The sequence below is a fragment of the Mustela putorius genome, unplaced genomic scaffold (genome assembly GCF_011764305.1).
Source record: "Mustela putorius furo isolate JIRA1106 unplaced genomic scaffold, ASM1176430v1.1 tig00000083_pilon_pilon_pilon, whole genome shotgun sequence".
Lineage (NCBI taxonomy): Eukaryota > Metazoa > Chordata > Mammalia > Carnivora > Mustelidae > Mustela > Mustela putorius.
In genome coordinates, this window is record NW_025421273.1 from 7,848,712 (window position 1) to 7,869,317 (window position 20,606).

General features: G+C 43.1%; 1 protein-coding gene across 1 annotated transcript in view; it reads right to left on the minus strand.

Annotated features, from left to right (window-relative positions):
* Positions 1 to 20,606, minus strand: part of TBC1D9 (TBC1 domain family member 9) — a 122,188-nt gene that overhangs the window by 53,937 nt on the left and 47,645 nt on the right. The window contains exons 2-3 of the mRNA XM_004768462.2: positions 17,603 to 17,713; positions 4,046 to 4,164 (exon numbers count right to left, since the gene is read on the minus strand). Of these exons, the coding sequence (XP_004768519.1) occupies positions 4,046 to 4,164; positions 17,603 to 17,713 (230 nt within the window). The remainder of the gene's footprint in view (positions 1 to 4,045; positions 4,165 to 17,602; positions 17,714 to 20,606) is intronic.

Here is a 20,606-nt window from a genome sequence, read left to right on the forward strand (position 1 = left end):
CCCTCTCATTCTCTCTGTCTCTCAAATAAATAAAATCTTAAAAAAATTTAAAAAAAAAAGGCTAATGGCCTTTTTATAAAAAGAACTTAAAAATTAAGAAAAATAAGACCAAAATCCCATAGAAAAATAGGTGAAAGACATGAGCGGGCGTTCTACAGAGATATAAAAATGGCCCATTAAGGATTTAAAAAGATAATTCAACTTCACTCATAAGTGAGATAAATACAAATTAAAATAACACTAAAATATTTCCCCCCATCAGATTGGCAAAAACTCAAAAGCCTGATAATCTACTTTTTTGATGAAGTTGTAGGAAAACAGGCATTCCCATATATGCCAGTGGGAATGTAAAATGGTACAATTTCTGTGTGGGCGGGGGGTGGGGTGGGGAGGATTTGGCAATATTAAGCAAAATGACACATTCATTTACCCCTAGATCTGCTAATCCCACTGCTAACAGTGTACCTTAAAGAGAGATACCCACAAAACAAACACACACACAAATGTATATGTATATACACACATACACATATCCATGCATATATGTATGTATGAATTATAATTATATGTATGAATTATAATTCATGCACATACTGTATGTTTGTGTGTGTGTGTATATATATATAATTATTTATAATTGCAAAATATTGGAAACTACTTAAATATCCAAGTGTAGAGGAGTGCTGAATTCTTTATAGTACATGTACACATAATATTCACCTATTCGGAAGAATCAGGCACTCAGTGTAATGTGGGATCCTGGATTAGATCACGGGATAAAAAGACATGAAGTGGAAAAACTGGTAAAATCCAAATAAAGTCTGTAGTAAACAAGATTTTCTTTCTAAAGATCTATTTTTTTATTTGAGAGACAGAGAGTGCACGCATGCACCATGAGGGGGTCAGCAAGGGGAGGAGCTGAGGGAGAGGGAGAGAATCTTCAGTAGATTCCACACTGAGTACAGAGCCTGATAAGGGGCTCGATCTCGGGGGCACCTGGGTGGCTCAGTGGGCTAAAGCCTCTGCCTTCGGCTCAGGTCATGGTCCCAGGGTCCTGGGATCAAGCCCCACATTGGGCTCTCTATTCAGCGGGGAGCCTGCTTCCTCCTCTCTCTCTGCCTGCCTCTCTGCCTGCTTGTGATCTCTGTCTGTCAAATAAATAAATCTTTAAAAGGGGGGGGGCTCAATCTCATAGTCTTGAGTTCGTGACCTGAGCAGAAACCAAGAGTCAGATGTTTAACTGACTGAGCCACCCAGGTGCCTCTGTAGTTAAACAATATTGCATTACTGTTCATTTCTTAGTTTCGATAAATACACTATGGTTACAGAAGATGCTAATATTAATGAGAGCTAAGTGGTAGGGTCTACGGAAATTCTCTGTCCTATCTTTACAAGTTCTCCTGTAAAACTAAAAATTAATATTTCTTTTTTTTAAAGATTTTATTTATTTATTTGACAGACAAAGATCACAAGTAGGCAGAGAGGCAGGCAGAGAGAGTGGAAGGGAAGCAGGCTCCCCACTAAGCAGAGAGCCCGATGCGGGGCTCTATCCTAGGACCCCAGGATCATGACCCAAGCTGAAGGCAGAGGCTTTAACCCACTGAGCCACCCAGGTGCCCCAAAAATTAATATTTCAAAATAAAAACAAAACTATTAAAATGTTTTTTTTTTTTAAAAAAAACAAACAGCAGGGGCGCCTGGGGGGCTCAGTGGGTTAAAGCCTCTGCTTTGGCTCAGGTCATGATATCGGGGTCCTGGGATCAAGCCGCTCATTGCGCTCTCTGCTCAGTGGGGAGCCTGCTTCCCGCCCCCCCCACCTGCCTTTCTGCCCACTTGCAATCTCTGTCTGTCAAATAAAGAAATAAATTAAAAATTCTTAAAAAAATAAAAAATAAACAACATGTGGATACTCTCTATGAACCAATACAAAGTGTTACCCAAGAGTTACTGAGTGAAAAGAGCAAATGCAGAGGAGAATATATACATGAAAGGATTATTTGTAAGATTTAAAGAGAAATAGGAAAAATACATACATCTGCCTCTTTTTACAAAAAGAAAGACAGGAAGGATAGATAGACCAGATAACAAAGAAGTTAGTTAACTGCATGGAGTTGGGGAGAACAAGGTTGCAAGAATGCAAGAGGGAGTAATTTAAACTTTTGGAAGTTCGAGAAATTTAAACTTCTGGAAGCATGCTAATATTTTCTACCTGCAAAAAATATTAAACTAACATAAATTAACAATGTTAGAAGAACGGGCCTGAAACTGAAAGCAAATGGAAACAGGGCTGATTCCAGGACTGGGACAGAGAAAGTACAAGATGAGTCTGGGACACAGGGTGCCTGGGTGACTCCGTTGGTTGAATGTCTGCCTTCGGCTCAGGTCATGATCCCAGGGCCCTGGGATCAAACCCTACATAACAAATCCTACTCACTCCACTAAGCAGCGAGTCTGCTTCTCCTTCTGTGATTTCTCTCGCTTTCATTCTCTCTCAAATAAATAAAATCTTAAAAAAAAAAAATGATGAGTCTGGGATATCCTGCTATAGCTGAAGTCAACAAGTGTTCAAAAAAGTAACAAGGACAGGACACGAGGATGAAGAAGGCACGCTGCAGGTTTGGGACAGTGCGAGTACCAAAGTAAGTCTAGGAGGGAAACGTAAACAACTGAAAACCAGAGGAATCCATGAGTCCATAACAAAAATAAATCGATGAATAAATGCCAAGAGAGCTCTTGCTTATAGCAGAATAACAGGTGCCAAATGATAAATGCGAGAGAATGCTGGGGTTGGAAAATGACTGTTTTGTAAAAATGTCACAGCCAGATTGGTTCAGACAAAAAAAAAAAATCATGAATGGACACTAACTCATGGGGAAATTTTGATAAGGAGTGGGATATCTGTGTAGCCTTAAATAAAGTGTTTTCTCACAGAAAATTTCAAATTGTTTATTATTGGAAAAGGCAAGATTAGTAACTCTACAGTGGAGAACTCAGGTAGGTAACACCTTTCTGGCTTTCTATCCTCCACGAGGGGAGATTCCACGTCCCTCCAGAAATGCTCCTCTGACAAGGACGTAAGCGTTCCACCTGGGCATGCATCATCAGAATCGGATTCTAGGGCGCCTGGGTGGCTCAGTTGGTTGGACGACTGCCTTCGGCTCAGGTCATGATCCCGGAGTCCCGGGATCGAGTCCCGCATCGGGCTCCCAGCTCCATGGGGAGTCTGCTTCTCTCTCTGACCTTCTCCTCGCTCATGTTCTCTCTCACTGTCTCTCTCTCAAGTAAATAAATAAAATCTTTAAAAAAAAAAAAAAAAAGAATCGGATTCTAGGAAACGTGACAAAACCCAAAATGGAAAATGTCCCGTTTAAAAAAAACGAACAAACAGAACTACATACTTAAAAATATGAATGTCCTAAAAGACAGAAAAAGGCAATGGAAATGTTCTAGATTGAAGAACATAAGAGATGAAAGCAAATTCAACAGCTTCCCAGACTGGATTTTGCACTGAACTGAAAGGGAAAAAATGGTAGACACTGATCAATTAACGAGACAGGGATATGTACCAAATATTACAGTAGAACTTTAATGTTCAATCTATACTGCAGTGTTATTATTTAACAGAATATTCTTAGAAATACACACGGAAGTATTTGGTAGGAAATTCCACTCAAATAAAAAGTAAATGAGCACTCAAAGGATAACATGAATGGGGTAAACGTGAGGACCAGGAGAGTATGCAAAAGGTATGCAAGGCTCTTATTTTTACAACTTTTCTGTAAATCTGAAACTATTTCCAATTAAAAGTTAAAACAAAACAAACAGGGGAACCTGGGTGGCTCAGTGGGCTAAGCCTCTGCCTTCGGCCCAGGTCATGATCTCAGGGTCCTGGGATCGAGTCCCACATCGGGCTCTCTGCTCAGCAGGGAGCCTGCTTCCCCCTCCTCTCTCTGCCTGCCTCTCTGCCTACTTGTGATCTCTGTCTGTCAAATAAACGAACAAATAAAGCTTTAAAAACAAAACAAAACAAAAAACAGCCCACTACCTGTATTTTTCCTCTCACAAATGTGGTGATATCATTCTCGTTTTCAAAGATGGAGAGGGTCTGCAGTAGATTCTGCTCCAGCCATTCCCAGTGCTCGGTGATTTCTTTTCTGGAACCGCCTGTATGAATAATAAGATGATTTTTAAAAAATGATAATAAAATTTGGTGAATTTAAAAGATACTTAAACAGGCTCACTTCATCAAAGATGCACTAAAGGAGACCACCCCCCCATCCCAACAGCTCTGCCTTGAAATGCTTTGTCTCTTTCCAAAGAGACCCAGAAGACACATAAGGATATGGAAACCCAAGAGTAAGCACTGCTTACTGCGACCAGGTGGGTTCAGAAACTTCTCTGACACTGTCTCCAGTTAGAAGGTAGCAAGGTTTCTCCCACTCATTCTCTGGATTGGGACTTGAGCACGACCCTCCACTCGTCTCCCTCCTAGAACCTCTATGCACATCACAGACTAACCTAGATCTCTCTAGGGGCCTAGGTTACAGTTGTTAAGTTGCAATAATCTGAGAGCTCTGGTGTGCCACTGAAGGTCTGCGGTAACCACCTCCTATAATGGGCAAAAATGATCCTCGCTCACTTCAATTATGAATGAGATGTGACAGGGGACAATCGCTGGGGAACAGCGGCCTGGCTCTCGCGAGCACCGCTGCCTTGAAATGTAATGGGATGAGGTCACCCTCAGAGCCTCTGAGCAAGTCACTCCCTTTCGGTCAGGGCTAAGAAGCATTAAGTCACCTCTCCTGGCAGTTTCTGCACTCAAACCACCCCGGCCTTGTAACCTATGTAACAGGCACCGCTCTCCGCTCGCCACTACAGCGCATCCCATGGATGAACGGCATCAGGATATGCTTGGAAAGACACTGAGCTAAATTCCTTTCCCTTGCCCTTTTATTCTTGCTCTGGGATTGTTAACAATCTTGCAGAAAACCAGGTTGTATAAATCATTCATAGTCATATATATAGACTGTAGGCACCGCTCATTCCAGAATTAAGGAACGATTTTCTGATTCCACTGATTCATCAACCAACCTCCAGGCCTCTCCTCAGATTTCCAAGCTTTCTTCTCCTTGATTTCTTCACAGTGTCTTTGCTACTCTTTGTTCTCTATCACCAGTAATTCAAGGGAAGTCAGAATCTCACTCTGACTCCTGACAAAGAACGGCGGGAGACACAAATGGGTCTACAACGATACTCAGAATCGCAGAACTAAAATCTCCTTGAGGCGAGGTCTCAGAACTGCTGTTTAAGGAGAGGGAAAACCAAACCAAAGCCAAGTTCATTTTCTTTTAAGACTAAACACCAAAACTGCCTAAATGGAATAACAGACGGCAGCTCCCATGGGCTTTACCCATGGCCATCGTCAACCACATGTACAGACAACCGAAGACTGTACTACAATGTCGCCAAGAGAGCTAGGACTCAGACACGTGGGTCCCCTCCTGCTGCCATTAGCCAGCTGGATGACTTTAGACAGTTTGTTTAATCTGTAAAATGGAGATGAATCACACACACACACACACACACACACACACACACACACACCCTTTGCATCTCAGAGCAATGCTACAGAAATCCCGAGGAATAATGTCCACAGAGATACTTCGGAAAATAGAAAATATTTTTCAGATGCAAAGAACAATGATCGTTTGGAATATTTAGGGGAATGAATCATTCTGGAGTTTACCAGAGTGCTTTCAAACATTTTAGAGTTTAAATTTTTCAGTAGTCACTGAAAAAAAAATTTTTTTAAAGATTTCATTTATTTGGGAGAGAACAAGCGAGTGAGCATGGGCCGAGGAGGGGCAGAGGGAGAGGGAGAAGCAGACTTCCAGCTGAGCAGGGGGCCCGACGCAGAGCTCGATCCCAGGACCCTGAGAGCAGCGTGACCTGAGCCAAAGGCAGATGTCTAACTGACTGAGTCACCCAGGCGCCCTGGCTGCTGGAAAAATTTCTAAAATATACTGTTTGCCCTTCATTGTCTGAAAAGAGGTCACTACCGTCCTCGGCTGCCAGGAGCCCTCCACCCCGGCCACCTGTGCTCGCTGGCACTGGCGGGTGTGGGCACCTGAGGACAGGGGCACTCCTGGAGACCCACGGGATTGCTGAGCTTCTGCAGACCTGTCGGGCACAATTCCCAGCATCTGTCTATATTGCTTCTTCTTCTGCCCCTGCCTATGCTGACTGCAGATGTGCCGTTCAGAGGCTGGTTTTCACGTGCTATCTCACCATGATCTGCCCTTGACTAGGTAGTCACTCCAGGTACTTGACTTTAGAGCCCCTGTTACACTGGCTCTGGAATCCAACCTCCGCTCAACCTCACTAATCCTCAATCATCCTGGATAGAAAAGTCCATCAGCTACAAGACCTAGAATGGAACAGGTGTGCCTTCAGCTTTGCACATGCTTCAAAAGGTTCTTTCTGCACATATTCACGTAAGAACACCCACCCATACACACACGCAGGGTAAAAATGGTGTATCCATGCATATACTCATTCAACAAACACCTACTCATACTTCCAATGGTCGTGGATAGAATACAAAGACATTATGGCTAATTCCCCTCCTTTTTAAAAAAAAATATATTTTTTAAGGTTTTATTTATTCCTTTTATAGATAGAGGGAGTAGGGGAGGGCGCAGGGGAGAGGCAGAGGGAGAGGAAGAGGGGTAGAAGTGCTCTCCACTGAGTGTGGAGCCCGACACACAGGACTCCATCCCACAACCCCAAGATCATGATCCAAGATGAAACCAACTGGATGCCTAATTGCTTAACCAATTCTGCCACTCAGGTGCCCCTCCCATCTTTAAGTAAGCCAGCCGAGTACTATGGTACTAAAGTTCAGATTTACTACAAACATTGCTTCCCCACCTACTGCCTTCTCTGCTACCCTAGGATCTGCTGTGACCCACCCCATTGCACTGTCCATCACTTCCGTGATCTCCTCTTTCTACCACCTAACACCATTTGCACCATTGGCTTTTCTCCCTACTTTTGTTGCCCAGGATGTAAATCCCCACCTTTCTATCTTCAATTACTGCCACTGCCCCCCACTGATGCTGCTAGTGAGGTTTCCATTCTGCTCTCCATCTCCTGTTGCTTCTCCCATACTTCTCCCATACTTGCTTCTCCCATACTCCCATACTTGTCACAGGCAAAGGCTAGGTTTCTAGAGTTATCCTGAGCCACTCACTGCTCCCACATAGGAAAGGAGCTGCCACTGCATACCTCCACATCTTTCAGCATGCTCGGCGCCTTGGGCCTGCTTCTGTACTACCAAACAGGTTTTGGTGGTTTCTTCTGGCTCTATCTACATCTAAGATTTCAAAGTTCCCGAAGACTGAGATCTAGATACGGAAGGACTTTGTGTACCATGATATGAAATCTTTATCACCATATACTATTTGAGGAGAGAAAAGGTACAAACGCCATCAGCCAATGGTAGTTTCAGGAATTAACTATGGATACTTATCTATACCCAAAAGATACTTCCTAGGGCAAGTAATGAAATATTCCTTTTAAGTTTATTGCTTCCTATAGAACACCACCACATTCTCTGAACACTTCCCTAAACGCCCCAGGTTCTGGGGACTAGAAGTATGATCAATATCAATAAAGCAGAGCTGGAGTCCATGACCCAGCAGGTGAGACAAATTCTGAAGATGCCACCCTTGTAAAAAGTATTTCTGGAATCAGGCGTCCATTTCTGCCCACTTCTCACTGCAGACCAGAGCCCACATTACCTCTCAGAGATCACAGAGCGAACGTCCTGTTAACTGAGACCCACTGTCCCTCTGCCGGACCACTCTTCAGGAATGAGTGAAACTCCGCAGGAAAAAGGCCGGCATCCTACAGGTTCCTTATAATAGCTCTTTCCTTTCCCAAGACACTAAATACAAGGGCTGCCTATTTAAGATCTGGGAAGTTTTCTTTGGTTACTTTTTAAGGTGAGGTAACACATGGAGCTCTTGTGCTGTGAATAGGGACTGGTCTGTTCGCCCAGCAGTTCGAACAGAAGGTGTTAGAAGCTCAGAACAAGAAAGGGAGGGCCTGGCTGTCCATTTTCTGGAAACACTTCATTTATAGAGATACAGCAGGACAAACAAGCCGACCCGACTGTGTGATCAGCTGGAACTACAAAGAAAGCTGGTGCTGGGCATGCGAACCCCTCAGAAAATCCAAGTCAATCCAGGTTGCAGCATCCTGCTGTGGTAAAAACTAGATCAACACCTGATGGGCTTAAGGTTACTTAGAAATTAATTGTGGGAAAATGGGAATCTTTATCTCTTGGACCGGTGGTTTTTGTTTGATTTGGTTTTGAAGAACACTAGCCACAGGCTCTGTTGCATGTATCTGCGCAAAATCGGAACATGATTTAAGATGATGAAAAATACAAAATCATCCTAGTCTAGTGTCTCATCTAACTTTAAATGTATCTTCAAGTACATAAGACTACTTGAAATAAAAAGGAAGAAGCATAAAGATGGACCCACGATTTGATTCTCCCATATCTAGCCTTTGAGGATTAAGAACAAAGGCTTACAGCCCTATTGATACTTAATCAGCAGGTGTTCCTTTGTGCTGCATGGTCACCTAACTTCAAAACCTATACTGAAGGGTGAAGAGCTACCATTTACCTCCACGTGAATGGGACTGGAGGGGATTCTACTGAGTGAAATAAGTCGAGCAAAGACAATTATCGTATAGAGTCACTCATATGTGGAACATAAGGACTAGTGCAGAGGATCATAGGGGAAGGGAGGAAAACAATGGGAGGAAATCAGCAGGAAGACAAACCATGAAAGACCCTTGCCTCTGGGAAACAAGCTGAGTGAGGGCTACGGAGAGAGGTGGGTGGGGGGATGGGGGAACTGTGATGGGTATTAAGGAGGGCACGTGACATAATGAGCACTGGGTGTTGTATGCAACTGATGAATTATTGAACACTGCATCTGAAACTAATGATGTACTATGTCGGCTAACTGAATTTTTTAAGAAAAGGATGTTTGTTGGAAAAACAAAACAAAACCCCCCAAGAAACAAAACCTACTTAAGGGCAATAAGTAGGACTGGAGGTTAGATTATCTGGAATAAGAAGAAGCCTGGTTATTACGGAGACAATATCACACCATAGATCAGAACACAGGCTTTGATGTCAAGAAAAGCAGAACTGGTTTCAAAAATGCACACATTGACTTTGTGATCTTAGGTAAAGTACTTAACTTCTTTGTGCTGCAAATACCTCATCTGTAATATGTAGGTAACAAAAGTTGCCACATCGGTTTGTGCTGGGGATTCAAGAAGATAGTACACACACGTGAAGTCCCGAGCACAGGTGTAGAATATAAAGAGCACTAAATAAACAGTTGTTTTTGCTATTATCATCGTGAGCAATAGACAAAGATCTCATCTTGACATGAGATGCAGGAGGTATGTCTAACTTCTGATGTCAGGGCGCTAAAACATTAGCTGTTTAACCCTTGCCTGACTAACATGCATTCAACAGAAATCTCTCTGGCTAGGGCATCGTTATGTTTGGCATCATTATGTTTGGACTGCAAAGTGTACACATTACCAGAGTAGGCATTCATAGAACAAATCCTTGTGTAACTACTGTAAGCTTCTTACATAATTCTGCTTAAATCTCTTATGCATCATAACAATATGCTCATAGCTTCACAACCACATTTTTTTTAAAAAAAGATCTTATTTATTTGTCAGAGAGAGAGCACAAGCAGAGGGAGCAGCTGAGGCAGAGGGAGAAGCAGACTCCCCGCTGAGCAGAGAGCCCGATCTGGGACTTGGATTCCAGGACCCTAGGATCATGACCTGAGCCAAACAAAGGCAGATGCTTCATCAACTGAGCCGCTCAACCAATGTACCCAGGCACCCCGCTTTATAACCACTTTGAGAAAAGAGAAGACCAGGTAACTCATCCAGCCTCGACTGTAAGATTCTTACAGTCCTGAATGTGGTTGATGTCCTTATTTTATGTATTTCACTTAAGCACCAAGGTCCTTTCCCACTCTGAATGGGAGAAAGTAAATGGCTATCTTTCTGGAAGGCAATCGAGCCAGGGGCACTAAAAGCCTTACAGATATGGATACTTTTTGACTCAGCATATCTGTTTCTATAAACTCATCCTCAGTTGATAATTAAAGGAATGTGAAAAGTTTTTTTTTTTCCAGAGGATATTGATTAAGGTTGTTCAAAATGCAATTAACATAAGGGGGGAAAAGATTCCTGTTTTCGATAATAGCATATCAGATAAATTATGTTATACACACAATAAAATATTATCTACTTATTAAAAATGACATTACAGAAATAGGTTTTATTAACATGGAAAGCCTATACATACATGTACACACATATATGCATCATATGTCTGAATGTATGTAAACACATACACACGTTTATATAAAGTCTAAAAGGTGACTTGGAGGGGCCCCTGGGTTCTTCAGTCAGTTAAGCAGCAAACTCTTGGTTTGGGCTCAGGTCGTGAGCTCAGGGTCTTAAGATCAAGCCCCACGTGGGAAACTCAGCAAGGAGTTCTGCTAAAATTTCTTTCTCCCTCTCTCTCCGCCACCCTCAACACTCGTGTGTTCCTTCTTTCTCTAAAATAAACAAATCCTTAAAAATAAAAATAGGGCATCTGGGTGGCTCAGTCAGTTAAGAGGCTGCCTTCAGCTCAGGTCATGATCCCAGGGTCCTGGAAACTGAGCCCTGCATTGGGCTCCCTGCTAAGCAAAGAGCTGCTTCTCCCTCTCCCTTTGCCTGCCACTCTGCCTACTTGTGCTCTCTGTCAAATAAATAAATAAAATCTTTAAAAAACATATATATATAGAGGCACCTGGGTGGCTCAGTGGGTTAGAGCCTCTGTCTTAAGCTCAGGCCATGATCTCAGGGTGCTGGGATTGAGCCCTGCATCGGGTTCTCTGCTCAGCAAGGAGCCTGCTTCCCCCTCTCTCTCTCTAACTGCCTCTCTGCCTACTTGTGATTTCTATCAAATAAATAAATAAAATCTTAAAAAATATATATATGTGTGCACACACACACACACCTATATATAAAATAAAAGGTGATTTGGAGTAAGGTATTATTGTTTTTAAATTTATTCTTCTTTCTTATCTACATTTTCTACTTTTTAAAATGACCATGTATTACTTTACAGAAAAAAACAAGTTCTTTTTTTTTTAGAAGGTTTATTTATTCTAAACAAAAAGCAAGTGAGCACAAGTGGGAAGGGCAGAGGGAGAAGAAGAGAGAATTCCAAGCAGACTCCCTGCTGAGCATAGAGTCTGACAGGGGGCTCGACCCCGCAATCCTGAGACCATGACCTGAGCCCAAATCAGGTGCACCACAAGCTCTTCTTTTTAAGCTGCTGTGTTTCCAAAGATACAAGAACAGTTCTTGTAGATATCCAGAACAAGGAAGGATTATAACATGCCAACTTCCGCATTACATGCATTTCATGTGGATGGTAACTAAATTACCCCACATCTTCTCTCTCCCTTGTAGAGAAATAGCAGAAGCAGAACCCGCTAGCCATCTTTAATGAAACTCTGGGTCTTCCCAGCTGCTGACTGAAAGAATGCTTAATCATGAAAGCCAGTAGGGCACTGCTCAGAAAGTACTGGGCTAGGAAGGGGGAGACCTAAGAGTTAGGTCTCAGCTCTGCACTAGCTAGCTACAACTAGCATTGTGAACTTGAACGATTCACCTCGCCTTTGCATTCTAGTAAAATAAAACTGTGAGGCACGATGGTGGCTCACAGAGCTTGCAGGTCTGAAAATGAATGACCATCAAGGCCCAGATGAAATTCTGGGATGGTAAAGAAAAGAGAAACTAAACCAACAGGCAGACAAACCACGGCACCACACCGGGCTGTGTCCTCAGTGAAGTGCCCATCAAACACACATTCCCCTATAGTCCTGCTGGAAAGTCACATGTATCCAGAGGGAATTGTCATCAGCTCCTTCTTTCTTTCTGTTTGTCCCTCGTCTCGGTGGTCCCCGAGCTGCTCTGTAGACAACGTTCTTGGAGTTACCAGCATTTTTATGTGTCTGTATTATCATTGAGGCTGTATAACCCTTCTTACCATTAGAACCTTCTAGCTCTTCTAATGGGGAGAGCCAAACGGGCTGCCTTCTGCTGAAATCCACTGAAGGCTAAGGAGAGAAGTGGACTGGGCTCTCTCCTGCCTCTGGGGCACCAAGTCCAAAACACCAGTTGCTAAGGGAAGACCTGTCACTGTTTAGCTCCCTAATGAGAGGTTCAGATGCAAAACAGTCCAGTCAACTGACTGGTAGGGGAGAAGGGGAGACTGTCTGCATATAATGAGCTCAGCAAAGCTGGCTAGACAAATTCCTACAGTATTGCTTCCTTTATGTTCTTAGAGACAGCAAAAGGTATAATTCACTGCATAAAGCACCGAGCAAAATGCAATTCGGGAGGCTAGAACTGATGGCACAAAGGGATAGCAACCAAAGAGAAAGATGGTCGGGACGCCTGGGCCGCTTAGTTGGTTCAGCACCCACCTTTGGCTCAGGTCATGATTCCAGGGTCCGGGAACTGAGTTCCTCATTGGGCTCCCTGCTCGGCAGGAAGCCTGCTTCTCCCTTTGCCTGCCACTCCCACTGCTTGTGCTCATACATATTCTCTCTCTCTCTCTTTCTCTCTCAGACAAATAAATTCTTTAAAAAATTTGAAAAAAAAAAAAAGCAAAGAGAATGGTGGCTTCATTTTGGGTAGTAGTGAAAAGAAATAGTCATTACTTGGGAATATTTTTGGCTCCCTTTCCCAATGAAAGGACTCAATGCCAAGGAGAAGTTTAAAAAAAAAAAATCAAAACAATCTGGATACAGCCATTAGATTAGAAGCAGCATATGAAAATAATGTTCATAATGTTTCACCAAATAACTCTTGCTTTTTTCCCCAGTCTTCTTTCTGTGTGGATCACATGATTGCCAAGGGCCCGGTGACTGACCGCTCTATTGGGAGGAAGTGAGACTCCATGCAGAAGACCCCCTCCCCCCGCCTGGCTCTTTGTGGCTCAAGTCTAAGCCAAGTCAAACAACTAGGATTCACCACTGCTCTTCTACAGACAGTGGTCTACGTGCAGACACTGCTGCAAAGTGCTCCCTTGAATTCAGCTGACCGGGTGCGGATTCACAAGTATCACGCACACCAGTATTTCACGATCCAGTAACTTCCACAAGGTAGTGGGTTAGACTCACCCGGTTTTCTGCTGACAATTCTCTACGGCAAAGATTCATGAAAGTCAAGCAGATTAAAAAGCTCTTGACACACTGCCACCAAATAGCAACTTTGTAGTTTATTAAAAAAAAAAAAAATTAAAATTACAAACGGAAAGGTCAGCATATCAGAGAAATCTGAAAGCTGGCAGCTTCCGCTCTTAAAATCCTCCCCTGAAAGGGAGCCAGCAATTTAGGTTTTAAACGGAAATCAATAAGAAGGACTAATGGGTGAATGGGGCTTTCACGCTGGTTGTCACTTCCGTGGAGTCTTCCACAAGGAAATTTTGGAGGTAACTCTATGGGTAATCAATATATACAAAAGCTAAAACTGTTCTGGGCTTATGATAATGAGATCATGCCATTGTGACAGGCATTATTTACTGGGAAAATGAAAGTACACCTCTTTGTGTATAAATTATGCCATCAGCATGTCCTGCCTCGTGTTTTTTTAGCCTTGGCTTGGCAAATAATTCAAGAATAATTTGGCTTTGTAACCCTGGGCTCTTTCCTACACGAGGGTTCACAGGAGCATCTGCATCAGAGAATGGCAATGTCCCAGAAACTAACTGAGGAGTAGTGATGTCAGGTCACAGGGAAGAAGGAAAGGTTAGGGCCGATGGGGGAGGAATAGAAGTCACAGTGACACCCAGGAGTGCCTGGGTGGCTCAGTGGGTTAAAGTATCTGCCTTTGGCTCAGGTCATGGTCTCAAGGTCCTGGGATCAAGCCCCACAACCAGCTCTCTGCTCAGCAGGGAGCCTGCTTCCTCCTCTCTCTCTGCCTGCCCCTCTGCCTACTTGTGATCTCTCTCTGTCAAATAAATAAATAAAATCTTTAAAAAAAAAAAAAAAGAAGAAGAAGAAGAAGAAGTCACAGTGCTCCCCTCAATGCAAACATACGCCGACTGGCAAGGTCACGCTCCTAGAAGTGCTGTAAGGAGAGAGAAAAGAGCTTTAAGGAGCTCCAGGCTCCAAAGATCTCAAAACCCTCTGGACATAAGTAGCAGACAGGCTGGAAGATGAGACAGAATGTGTCAGAGTGTCTAGTCATACTCGTGTTAAGTCAAGTGGTTAAGGAGCTCTGCCTGATTTCTAATTCCCTTTCTTTTTACTTCTTCACTTGCTGGCTACAGTGTCTATTTTAACACATTCTAGAATGTTCACAGACTAAGTGTGACCCTTTCCTCACCAACCACCCCAGGGTACTTCTCCCTCTAAGGTAGCTATTGGGTCCTTCTCCCGTGTACTGAGAGAATGGCCATGGAGTGCTGGCTTAGAGGAGCCTGGGTGGCTCGGTAAGCCTGTCTTCTTCAGAGTTCCAGCTTTCCTCTTCCTTTAACCCTGATCTCCTCCATCTTGCTCCAATCCCCACCCTACACTCCTAGGTGGTTTTCTCCATGCCCTGCACCCTGATGCCATTCCTTCATTTGCCAGATGGCATAGATGACTGATACATATATTCCATCATTTCTTATGGGGCTGTTTGCATCTTAGCCAGAATAACTTGAAAGGGATACAACATTACAATGTCAGAATTTCAGGTACCATTAAATCCTTGGGGGCATACTCCAGGACCTTCTGGCAGCTGGAAATCACACCCAGATAACCTCTCCTACCTATGTAAAAGGCCAGCTGAGATTCTTGCATTTAGCTGGGCACCCTGGGATCAGCTGGCACTGCATGGTACTGGTTCACACTGGGCTATAATTGAATATTTACTTATGTTCTCAAGAGCAGAGACCGGATCTAATTATCGTTATATCTTTAGATCCTAGCACAGCACTTCCCACCAAGCAGAGATCAATTTAGACTGAGCAAAGTCAACTGAAAGAGCTCCCAATGGCCAAAGCTGGAATGATCTGAGCAACAAAATAAAGTAGCACTGGACTCCTCCAAAGTATAAAATCAATATGCATAGATTCTATACTGATAAAAATAACTGAATAAATTAAAACTCCTCACTCCTTAAGGGTGGGCTGTGCATAATGACTTCTGGAGAGTAACAGCATGGAAAGGGGAAGAAAATAGTTACATACCAGTGGAGGAACTCAAAAAATACTACTTCAGCTGGGTGAGTGAGGAAAACCTCATTAGTCATAAATTAACAATATGTACCCTTGCTTGACACAATTTGATAAAAATAGCACTTTATCTCTGTGATCTCCTTCAAGAAAAATCTTTGTCTAATCATGAGAAAAACATCAAATTCCGATAGAGGGACACTCTACAATATACCTGACTAGTAACTTCCTTCAAACCTGGCAGGGTCATCCAAGACAAGGAAAGCCTGAGAAACTTCCACAGCCAAGAAAAGCCTGAAGAGACATGACAACGAAATATAATATAGTATCCTGGATAGGATCTTGGAACAGAAAAAGGACATTAGGTGAAATTTAAATAAACTGTGGCTTTTGTTTAATAATAGTGTATCAAGGGGAGCCTGGGTGGCTCAGTCAGTTAAGCGTCTGCCTTCAGTTCAGGTCATGATCCTAGGGTCCTGGGATCTACTCCCATGTCAGGTTCCTTACTCAGCAGGGAGCCCGCTTCTCCCTCTCCCTCTGCCTGCTGCTAACCCTGCTTGTGTTCCCTCTCTCTCTGTCAAATAAATATATTTTTTTAAAAAAAGTAATAGTGTATTAATATGAGTTCATTTACTAAAACATACTAAGATGTTAATAATAAGGGAAACTGTATGTGGAGGGTAGATGGGAGGTCTCTGGACTATCTGCCCAACTTTTCTATAAATCTAAGACTGTTCTAAAAAATAAAGTCTATTAATAATAATTTTTAAAAATCACATGGAGGTGAAAAAAATGTAAAAAATTAAGTGCTTGGTGCCCTTGCTTTTTCTATGGTTATATGCAAAGCTAAAAACAAATAACTAAAAATAACTTTAAAAATAACTAAAAACAAATAACTAAAAAACTCTTGGCCACTTTGGATTAAAAATCCTTGTGAGAGATCCAATAACGAATGGCAGGGCTGCTGACTACCATTTTAAACACAGGACATTATTATAGATTATGATCAGAGAAAAAAAAATCCCTACTCAAGTAGGAAGTACTGTGCTTGGATATGTAAGTATTACTGAGGATGCCCAAGTAGTCCCCATGTTCCTCTTCATTTCCCAACTGCCCATGGAGTTAAGTTGGGGTCATGTGACTGGTTCTCGTCAACATAGTATGAGTGGTATGTGACACGTCCGGGCCTAGGAAGTTAAATGTGGGTGTGCCTCCCCCCAGTGTTTAGAGCAGCAATGTCCACAATAGCCAAACTATGGAAAGAACCTGGATGTCCATCAACACATGAATGGATAAAGCAAATGTGGTATATAGATATAATGGAATACTATGCAGCCATCAAAAGATGAAATCTTGCCATTTGCAACAACATGGATGGAACTAGAGGGCATTATGCTGAGCGAAATAAGTCAATCAGAGAAAGACAATTATCATATGATCTCTCTGATGTGAGGAATTTGAGGCAGGGCGGGGGCTTCTAGGGGGAAAGGGAGGGAAAAATGAAAGAAGATGGGACCGGGGAGGGAGACAAACCATAATAAGAGACCCTTAATTTCAGGAAACAAACTGAGGGCTGCTGGAGGGGGTTGGGAAGAGGGATGGGGTGGCTGGGTGATGGACACTGGGCAGGGTATGTGCTATGGTGAGTGCTGTGAATTGTTTAAGACTGATGATTCATGGGTGCCTGGGTGGCTCAGCTGGTTATGCGACTGCCTTCAGCTCAGGTCATGATCCTGGAGTCCCAGGATCCAGTCCCACATCAGGCTTCCTGCTCAGCAAGGATTCTGCTTCTCCCTCTGACCTTCTCCCCTCTCAGGCTCTCTCTCTCACTCTCTCTCTCTCTTTCAAGTAAATAAATAAAATCTTGAAGAAAAAAAAAAAAAGACTGATGATTCATAGACCTGTACCCCTGAAATAATACAGTATATGTTAATAAAAAGTTTTTTCTTAAATTAGAACACTCTGGGAAAAAATACATGGGTGTGTCTCTATCTCCTACTTTTCCTGTCTAAGTTGTCTTCCTGTAGAGGCTTTGTCTCATGATAGATGGAGAAGACCACAGGACCCAAAGGAGACTTTGTCAGAGTGAGAAAAAAAACCTTTACCATGTCAAGCCATTAAGATTTGGAGTTCACCTCCTGAAGAGGCTATGTTTAATTACCCTACAAGACCTAGCAACTGTATTCCCAAACAAAGGTTCCTTTCCTTCTGGCAGAAAGTTGTTAATCATATGGTTTCTCCATATTTCTGAATATGGCTACTTACCACAGGCGATGGTCCAATAGACCAAAGAGTCTGGAGTCTGGTACAGGATTCGGTAAGGAGCCACCCGGGCACTGGAGTCCAGCACGACATCAAGGGTACCCACGAGAAGGCCTGAGGACAGAGAAGGGAGGAGAATGCTTAAGGGTTTCCACATGTTTCCCCCAAATTCCCAGAGGCAGTGTCAACACACCCTTTCTGTTGGACCTCCCAATGGTCTTCCCCTACAACCCTTCTCGATGGCCCTTATCCTGTTGCACTCCACCCTGACAAGTCTTCATCTTAAACAGGTTGATGTTGGCTCCACTGTTTCTTGTTCCAACAACCTCCAAGAGAAACTGCCTAAGTTGGAAGGCAGTATATTGGTGTCAAAACTAATGGGAGGCTGGCAAAGCTGGAAGCCCAGTCCCTGGTAGATGCTGGTATTTACAAATGCCTACTGAAAATAAAAATAGGGAAGGTATTAAGTATTTATGTGTTAGTGTCTCTGTTTTATCTACATTAGGCCCAATATGCATGATTTCCTCCCCCTTTTCACCAAAGAAATAAATCCTTGGGAAGCAGTCACGTCTATCTGAGTCAGTGTGCCAGGCTGGCCTACATATTATTTTAAACTGTCCCACTTTTCTTTGTATTGAAAAAGTATAGGTCAGCTCAGCAAGCATCAAGTAAGTACCTACTATGTGCAAGGCAAACCCCGTGGGCACAAAACACAGAAAGACAGAGTCCTTAAGGTATTTATAATCTAGTAGGGGAGTCATCTAACACTTGTTTAGGAGTGAACAAGGGCTGGGAAACAAGCATTTTCGCATCTCAGTGGCAGAGTCCTTTGGCATTTATCACATCCATCATTAAAACCAGAGATGGCTGTAGATGAGTGCCCGCTCCAAGGATGCAGGAATTAGGCTGAGGATCAGGAAAGGCTTTGGGGTAGCATACAGTGGCATTCCGTGGGTCAGGAACCTCACTGATCTGTCCAGACCCTGAGGGAAAGAAAGTTGCCCACATCATCCAAGTCCAGGAAGCCTGAACCATGAGCAAATGAATTTACCTACTAGTTTGTGAGAAATGCAAACACTCTGTACACCAGTGCTCACTTAAGAAGAGGCAGTGTCTTCTGTTTTCAGGAGTGCAAATCTATCTTATAACCACCATTCCTCCAAGTCCCCCCCACCCCAGGAAAGTGTGCTTATTTATCTATCCGAAACTGGGATTAGGCACCAAAGGTTTTCTCCGCTATTCCAAAATAACATGGACACACTCACAAATTCTACAAACTCAAATAAACTAGATCCCTTACTTGGCAGGATGAATCCAAAAGATTCCCATAAAGTAAATACCCATAATTATTCCAAAATCAGACAGAAATCGGCACAGAGCGGGATGTGGACTCAGAAGAACCAATTAGGAACCTGGCTAGTTTTCATCTCAGAGCAAGACATCTTATTTTCAATGCCTTGGTTTTCTCAAGGATAAAATACAGACAATATCACAGTTACAAGATTGTTCTTGTAATAAGACTGAATATAACAGGATTTAAGGGCAAGAGACTGAGTGGAAAAAGGGGTTAAGAAACCTGTCTGGAACTTGCCAAGACACTCCTTTATTTAATTTGACTTCTACTTAGACGGCATGTTTATTAAAAATGGTTTGGGTTACTGCTGATAGTGCTTGAGGCTGAGAGGGGAGGCTAACCGTCCCCAGGCTCCCTTGCTCGGCTCCTGCTGAAAATAAGCAGCATACTGGGAAGTACAGAGCCCAGCGCCGGGCTCACAACAGGATTTTCATGAAGTTCTGCCGAATCTGAACCATAAGTTCTTCTGAAACTGTCACCACAAGTATCTCTTGAAGTGTTGTCTTGTAACAATGTCTTGTGGTTTGGGTCCCACCATATCACCATATCGAATACCTTGATGTGTGCGATACCAGTGAAATTCACTTCCTTCTGCCCTGGCAGCCTGGGGTCCTGGAAAGAACTAGATTGCTGAGTTCAGGCGAGCTCCGTTCTGGCTCTGACTCTGTAATAACCAGTTCTGTGGTGTGGACCTGCCACTTCACTTCTTGTTGCTTTGACTGGCTCCATTGTAAAGGGATCGTCATAGCACTTGCCTTCCTGAACCGGCGTTATTCATCAAGAAGCCCTACGAAAGGTTTAACCACGGGCAAGTCCTACAGTTGTCCTTGGTCTTTGTCCAAGGACAGGAACCCATCTGGGTTTACTCCAAACCATAGTGACCATAGCCGATCTGAACACACCAGGAAAAAGAAGCTTTCACTGAAGTGGAAATTAAATCATTTGTTAGATCTGGCCTGTACGAAATACAATATGGCCTGCAGTCTTCCAAGGGGTAAACTTCCACATAATGCCACACATGTACGCATTTTGGTTTTCTCTACCGTGGCATGGATTTACTGCAAAGGCTTCTAATTACTTTTCAGTTATCTGCAGATGGAAGGGTACATTAACAGGAAAAGCACAAAAGAGTGCCGGCTAAACTGGATTCCCTCTGATGTTAACTAGAAATACAAGCATATCGTTCATCACTGAGTATTTATAATACTTCACTCTTCTTTAATCAAAAGAAGAAACGAAATCCCCACAATACTGGAAAGGTCACATACGTTGGTTCTAAGGAACACATACTTCATTCTGGGCTTAGGGAATTCAGTCAAGGAGCAGCCCACATGGTTCAATGCGCCTCTAGAAGAGTGTCATCACAGATAAAGCTTCTTCCAAGGGCAACCACAGCTCACTGGGCGGAGCAGCCAACAGAAGCGGTCCCAGTTCTGGGATACTTCATGCCACCACTCCACTCTCACACCCAGGCTCCCTGAGCCTCAGTTTCCCCATCCTTCATGTCTCCCTAGACTTCTATACGCTGTAAAACCCAGTAGGAAGACACTCCGGAAAGGTTCAAGCTGATCCACTCATCTTGACCACCACACAGGTCCCCAACTGAAAACCATCTCCAATACTCATTAGCCTATGTAAAAAATCTCCAGTGTC